We start from the raw sequence: 7,919 nt of genomic DNA on the forward strand, positions 1-7,919 counted from the left end.
GGAATCGCCCCAAAATCCCGGAAATTCCCCAAAATTCCCCGAATTCACCCCAAACTGACCCCAAATCCACCCGGAATCGCCCCAAAATCCCTGAAATTCCCCAAAATTCCCCGAATTCACCCCAAACTGACCCCAAATCCACCCGGAATCGCCCCAAAATCCCTGAAATTCCCCAAAATTCCCCGAATTCACCCCAAACTGACCCCAAATCCACCCGGAATCGCCCCAAAATCCCGGAAATTCCCCAAAATTCCCCGAATTCACCCCAAACTGACCCCAAATCCACCCGGAATCGCCCCAAAATCCCTGAAATTCCCCAAAATTCCCCGAATTCACCCCAAACTGACCCCAAATCCACCCGGAATCGCCCCAAAATCCCTGAAATTCCCCAAAATTCCCCGAATTCACCCCAAACTGACCCCAAATCCACCCGGAATCGCCCCAAAATCCCTGAAATTCCCCAAAATTCCCCGAATTCACCCCAAACTGACCCCAAATCCACCCGGAATCGCCCCAAAATCCCTGAAATTCCCCAAAATTCCCCGAATTCACCCCAAACTGACCCCAAATCCACCCGGAATCGCCCCGAAATCCCTGAAATTCCCCAAAATTCCCCGAATTCACCCCAAACTGACCCCAAATCCACCCGGAATCGCCCCAAAATCCCTGAAATTCCCCAAAATTCCCCGAATTCACCCCAAACTGACCCCAAATCCACCCGGAATCGCCCCAAAATCCCTGAAATTCCCCAAAATTCCCCGAATTCACCCCAAACTGACCCCAAATCCACCCGGAATCGCCCCAAAATCCCTGAAATTCCCCAAAATTCCCCGAATTCACCCCAAACTGACCCCAAATCCACCCGGAATCGCCCCAAAATCCCTGAAATTCCCCAAAATTCCCCGAATTCACCCCAAACTGACCCCAAATCCACCCGGAATCGCCCCAAAATCCCTGAAATTCCCCAAAATTCCCCGAATTCACCCCAAACTGACCCCAAATTCCCCCCCAGGTGTGACCCCGCCATGGACTGCACCTGCGTGTCCGACCTGCTGCTCACGGCGCCGCTGCCCGCGCTCTGGACACCAGGTACGGGCACACCTGGGCACACCTGGGACACAGCCGGGCACACACCTGGGGATGGGCACACACCTGGGCACACCTGACACGCACCTGGGCACACCTGGGCACACACCTGGCCATGGGGACACACCTGGGGCACACCTGAGATACACCTGACACACACCTGGGGATGGGCACACACCTGGGCACACCTGACACGCACCTGGGCATGGGGAAACACACCTGGGCACACCTGGGATACACCTGGGCACACCTGACACACACCTGGGCATGGGGACACACACCTGAGGCACACCTGAGATACACCTGACACACACCTGGGGATGGGCACACACCTGGGCACACCTGACACGCACCTGGGCACACCTGGGCACACACCTGGGCACACCTGGGATACACCTGGGCACACCTGGGCACACACCTGGGCATGGGGACACACACCTGGGGCACACCTGAGATACACCTGACACACACCTGGGGATGGGCACACACCTGGGCACACCTGACACGCACCTGGGCACACCTGACACACACCTGGGCATGGGGACACACACCTGAGGCACACCTGAGATACACCTGACACACACCTGGGGATGGGCACACCTGGGCACACCTGGGACACAGCCGGGCACACACCTGGGGATGGGCACACACCTGGGCACACCTGACACGCACCTGGGCACACCTGACACACACCTGGGCATGGGGACACACACCTGGGGCACACCTGAGATACACCTGACACACACCTGGGGATGGGCACACACCTGGGCACACCTGACACGCACCTGGGCACACCTGACACACACCTGGGCATGGGGACACACACCTGGGGCACACCTGAGATACACCTGACACACACCTGGGGATGGGCACACACCTGGGCACACCTGGGACACAGCTGGGCACACACCTGGGGATGGGCACACACCTGGGCACACCTGGGATACACCTGGGCACACCTGACACACACCTGTGGATGGGGACACACACCTTGGGCACACCTGAGATACACCTGACACACACCTGGGGATGGGCACACACCTGGGCACACCTGGGACACAGCTGGGCACACACCTGGGCACACCTGACACGCACCTGGGCATGGGGAAACACACCTGGGCACACCTGCGTGTCCGACCTGCTGCTCACGGCGCCGCTGCTCACGCTCTGGACACCAGGTACGGGCACACCTGGGCACACCTGGGCACACACCTGGCCATGGGGAAACACACCTGGGCACACCTGAGATACACCTGGGGCACACCTGAGATACACCTGACACACACCTGGGCATGGGGACACACACCTGGGCACACCTGGGATACACCTGGGCACACCTGAGATACACCTGACACACACCTGGGCATGGGCACACACCTGGGCACACCTGAGATACACCTGGGCACACCTGGGCACACCTGACACACACCTGGGCACACCTGCATGTCCGACCTGCTGCTCACGACGCCGCTGCCCACGCTCTGGACACCAGGTACGGGCACACCTGGGCACACCTGGGCACACCTGGCCATGGGGAAACACACCTGGGCACACCTGAGATACACCTGGGGCACACCTGAGATACACCTGACACACACCTGGGCATGGGGACACACACCTGGGCACAGCTGGGATACACCTGACACACACCTGGGCATGGGGACACACCTGGGCACAGCTGGGCACCGAGCGATGTCACAACGACAATTACCACACTGATAACGACAACATCACACTGATGATGTCACTGATGACATCATCATTCTCTTATCAAGATTTGCCTTCCCCGAGTGGGCGCACAAGGCCGAGTCGAGCCCCGGCTCGCGGCAGATCCAGCTGTGGCACCGAGCGATGTCACACCGGCACTGATAACGCACTGCTATCACACCGCTATCACACTGATATCACACTGATATCACACTGCTATCACACTGATATCACACTGATATCACACAGATATCACACCGCTATCACACTGCTATCACACTACTATCACACTGCTATTGCACTGACAGTATCACACTGATATCACACTGATATCGCACTGATATCACACTGCTATCACACCAATGATATCACACTGCTATCACACCGTTATCTCTCCGTTCTCAGGGTTCGCGTTCCCGAGTGGGCGTACAAGGCCGAGTCGAGCCCCGGCTCGCAGCAGATCCAGCTGTGGCACCGAGCGATGTCACACCGGCACTGATAACGCACTGCTATCACACCGATAACGCACTGCTATCACACCGATATCACACTGACACTGATATCACACCGATATCACACTGATATCACTGCTGTTATCTCTGTGTTCTCAGGGTTCGCGTTCCCCGAGTGGGCGTACAAGGCCGAGTCGAGCCCCGGCTCGCGGCAGATCCAGCTGTGGCACCGAGCGATGTCACACCGACACTGATAACGCACTGATATCACACTGATATCACACTGCTATCACACTGACACTGATAACACACCGATATCACACTGACACTGATATCACTGCTGTTATCTCTCCGTTCTCAGGGTTCGCGTTCCCCGAGTGGGCGTACAAGGCGGAGTCGAGCCCCGGCTCGCGGCAGATCCAGCTGTGGCACCGAGCGATGTCACACCGACACTGATAACGCACTGCTATCACACCGATAACGCACTGCTATCACACCGATATCACACTGACACTGCTATCACACCGTTATCTCTCCGTTCTCAGGGTTCGCGTTCCCCGAGTGGGCGTACAAGGCCGAGTCGAGCCCCGGCTCGCGGCAGATCCAGCTGTGGCACCGAGCGATGTCACACTGACACTGATAACGCACTGCTATCACACCGATATCACACTGACACTGATATCACTGCTGTTATCTCTCCGTTCTCAGGGTTCGCGTTCCCCGAGTGGGCGTACAAGGCCGAGTCGAGCCCCGGCTCGCGGCAGATCCAGCTGTGGCACCGAGTGATGTCACACCGACACTGATAACGCACTGCTATCACACTGATATCACACTGACACTGATATCACACTGATATCACACCGTTATCTCTCCGTTCTCAGGGTTCGCGTTCCCCGAGTGGGCGTACAAGGCGGAGTCGAGCCCCGGCTCGCGGCAGATCCAGCTGTGGCACTTCATCCTGGAGCTGCTGCGGCAGGAGCAGTACCGCGAGGTCATCGCCTGGCAGGGCGACTACGGCGAGTTCGTCATCAAGGACCCCGACGAGGTGGCGCGGCTCTGGGGCGTGCGCAAGTGCAAGCCCCACATGAACTACGACAAGCTCAGCCGCGCCCTCAGGTACCACCCACAATTCTTCCTTTTTCACCCCCTTTTTTCCCCCATTTTTTTGGGTTTTTTTTTCCCCCCTTTTTCTCTCCTTTTTCCCCCTTTTTTCCCATTTTTCCCCCCTTTTTTCGTCTTTTTTTCCCCCTTTTTCTCTCATTTTTTTCCCCCCTTTTTTTCCCATTTTTCCCCCCTTTTTTCGTCTTTTTTTCCCCCATTTTCTCTCTTTTTTTTCCCGCTTTTTTCCCCCTTTTTCCTCTTTTTCTCCCCTTTTTTCCCCTTTTTTTCCCATTTTTATCCCCCTTTTTCCCCCTTTTTTTCCCCATTTTTTTCTGCCATTTTTATGCCAGTTTTTTCCCCCTTTTTCCTCTTTTTTTTCCCCTTTTTCCCCCTTTTATCCCCTTTTTTCCCCCTTTTATCCCCCTTTTCCCCTTTTTTCCCACTTTTATCCCCTTTTTTCCCCCTTTTTATCCCCTTTTTCCCCCCTTTTTCCCTCTTTTTCCTCTTTTTTTCCCCCTTTTTTCCCCCTTTTTTCCCATTTTTATCCCCCTTTTTCCCCCCTTTTATCCCCTTTTCCCCCTTTTTCTCTCTTTTTTTCCCCTTTTTTCCCCCCTTTTTCCTCTTTTTTCCCCATTTTTTCGTCTTTTTCCCCCCTTTTTTCCCCCTTTTTTCCCCTTTTATCCCCTTTTTTCCCCTTTTTTTCCGCTTTTTCCTCTTTTTTTCCCCTTTTTTTCCCCTTTTGTTCTGCCATTTTTATCCCCTTTTTCCCCCTTTTTCCCGTTTTTTCCCCTTTTTCCCCGCCATTTTTATCCCCCTTTTTCCCCCCTTTTTCCTCTTTTTTTCCCTTATTTCCTCTTTTTTCCATTTTTATCCCCTTTTCCCCCCTTTTTCCCCTTTTTTCCCCTTTTTCTCCCTTTTATCCCCTTTTTTCCCCTTTTTGCCCCTTTTTTCCCCTTTTGTTCTGCCATTTTTATCCCCCTTTTCCCGCCTTTTTCGTCTTTTATCCCCCTTTTTCTCTCTTTTTTCCCCCCTTTTTTCCCCTTTTTATCCCCTTTTTCTCTCATTTTTTTCCCTGTTTTTTTTCCCTTTTTCCCCCTTTTATCCCCTTTTTTCCCCTTTTATCCCCTTTTTTCCCCCGTTTTTTCCCATTTTTATCCCCTTTTTTCCCCCTTTTTCCTCTTTTTCTCCCCCTTTTTCCCCTTTTTTCCCATTTTTTTCCCACTTTTTCCCCCTTTTTCCTCTTTTTTCCCCTTTTTTCCCCCTTTTATCCCATTTTTCCCCCTTTTTCCCACTTTTATCCCCTTTTTTCCCCCTTTTTTCCCATTTTTATCCCCTTTTTTCCCCCTTTTTCGTCCCTTTTTTTCTGCCATTTTTATCCCCCTTTTTTCCCCTTTTTCCTCTTTTTTCCCCTTTTTTCCTCTTTTTTCCATTTTTATCCCCTTTTCCCCCCTTTTTCCTCTTTTTTTCCCCTTTTTCCCTTTTTTCCCCTTTTCCCCCCTTTTATCTCCTTTTTTCCCCCTTTTGTTCTGCCATTTTTATCCCCCTTTTTTCCCCTTTTTCCTCTTTTTTTCCCCTTTTATCCCCTTTTTTCCCCGTTTTTTTCCCATTTTTATCCCCTTTTTTCCCCCTTTTTCCTCTTTTTTTCCCCCTTTTTCCTCTTTTTTCCCCCTTTTTCCCATTTTTATCCCCTTTTTCCCCCTTTTATCCCTCTTTTCCCTCTTTTCCCCCTTTTTCCCCCTTTTCCCCCCCCCCCCCTTTTTTTTTTTTTCCCAAGTGAAATTTGAATTTTGGGGGGATTTTCCCGTGAAAATTCGGATTTTTTTTTCCTTTTTTTCCCTTGGAAATTTGGGGTTTTTCATATTCCCCCCCCCCCCTGTCTTTTCCCCTTGGAAATTCGGGGGTTTTATGTTTTTATCCCCTTTTTTTTCCCTTGGAAATTTGGATTTTTATCCTTTTTCTTTTTCCCAGGGAAATTTAGTTTTTTTCCCCTTTTACGCTGTGGAAATTTGGGGTTTTAATGGGGATTTTTTCCTTTTTTCCCCCTTGGAAATTCGGGTTTTTTTCCTATGGAAATTTCGATTTTTTTTCCCCATGAATATTTGATTTTTTTTTTTTTCCCCTTGGAAATTTTGGGGGGGCTTCTCTTTTTTTTCCCATTGAAAATTTGAGATTTTTTAATGTGACTTTTCCCCCCTTTTTCCCCCTTGGAAATTAATATTTTTTCCCCTTGGAAATTTGGGGGGGGGGGGGGGGTTCTCTTTTTTCCATTGAAAATTTGAGATTTTTTAATGTGACTTTTCCCCCCTTGGAAATTATTATTTTCCCCCTTGGAAATTTAGATTTTTACCCTTTAAAATCTGCATTTTTACCATTGCAAGCTCGAATTTTTGATATTTCCCCCCCATGGAAATTCGATTTTTTTTTTTTTTTTTAACCCATTTTTTCCCCTCGGAAATTTCGGATTTTTTTTTTTTTCCCCCCCCTTTGGAAACGCTGATTTTTTTACACATCGAAATTTGATTTTTTTCTTTTTTTTTCCGCCTTTTTTCGCCAAGAATTTTGTTTTTTTTTTTTAAAAATTCCCTTATACTGCGCAGGTATCTAATCCCCGCCCCCCCCCAGCTAATCAGCGGAGCTAATTAATGAATTATTAATGAATTAATTGCAGGTACTACTACAACAAGCGGATCCTGCACAAGACCAAGGGCAAGCGCTTCACGTACAAGTTCAATTTCAGCAAGGTGGTGCTGGTCAATTACCCGCTGCTGGAATTGGGGCGGGGGGCGCCGCTGCTGCTCGGCCCCGCCCCCTGCCCCGCCCCCGACTGCGGCCCCGCCCCCAACGAGGTCAGGGGGGCGGGGCTTGGGGAGGGGGCTGCGGGGGGAGGGGGTTAAAGTGAGATACAAAGGGAATTTGGGGAGGGGGCTGCGAGGGGAGGGGGTTAAAATGAGATACAAAGGGAATTTGGGGAGGGGGCTGCGGGGGGGAGGGGGGTTAAAGTGAGATACAGAGGGAATTTGGGGAGGGGGCTGCGAGGGGAGGGGTTAAAATGAGATACAAAGGGAATTTGGGGAGGGGGCTGCGGGGGGATACAAAGGGAATTTGGGGAGGGGGCTGCGAGGGGAGAGGTTATAATGAGATATGTGGGGAATTTGGGGAGGGGGCTGCGGGGGGAGGGGGTTAAAATGAGATACAAAGGGAATTTGGGGAGGGGGCTTCGAGGGGGGGGTTAAAATGAGATACAGAGGGAATTTGGGGAGGGGGCTGCGAGGGGAGGGGGCTGCGGGGAGATACAAAGGGAATTTGGGGAGGGGGCTGCGAGGGGAGGGGGTTAAAGTGAGATACAAAGGGAATTTGGGGAGGGGGCTGCGAGGGGAGGGGGCTATGGGGAGATACAGAGAGAATTTGGGGAGGGGGCTGCGAGGGGAGGGGGTTAAAGTGAGATACAGAGGGAATTTGGGGAGGGGGCGACGGGAGGAGGGGGTTAAAATGAGATAAAAAGGGAATTTGGGGAGGGGGCTACGGGGGGATATTGGGGAGGGGCTTCAAGGGGAGGGGGCTACGGGGAGATAC

The 7,919-nt window shown here is 51.8% G+C and overlaps 1 protein-coding gene across 1 annotated transcript; it reads left to right on the plus strand.

The window, feature by feature from the left end:
- Positions 1-1,025: 1,025 nt before the first annotated feature.
- LOC131571750 (ETS domain-containing transcription factor ERF-like) lies at positions 1,026-7,192 on the plus strand (the record flags this gene model as incomplete). The annotated part of the gene is made up of 3 exons (XM_058824546.1): positions 1,026-1,089; positions 4,127-4,361; positions 7,015-7,192. Coding segments are annotated over exons 1-3 (477 nt in total), but the record flags the coding sequence as incomplete, so codon positions are not given.
- Positions 7,193-7,919: the final 727 nt, after the last annotated feature.

Source organism: Ammospiza caudacuta (genome assembly GCF_027887145.1).
Source record: "Ammospiza caudacuta isolate bAmmCau1 chromosome 38 unlocalized genomic scaffold, bAmmCau1.pri SUPER_38_unloc_1, whole genome shotgun sequence".
Classification (NCBI taxonomy): domain Eukaryota; kingdom Metazoa; phylum Chordata; class Aves; order Passeriformes; family Passerellidae; genus Ammospiza; species Ammospiza caudacuta.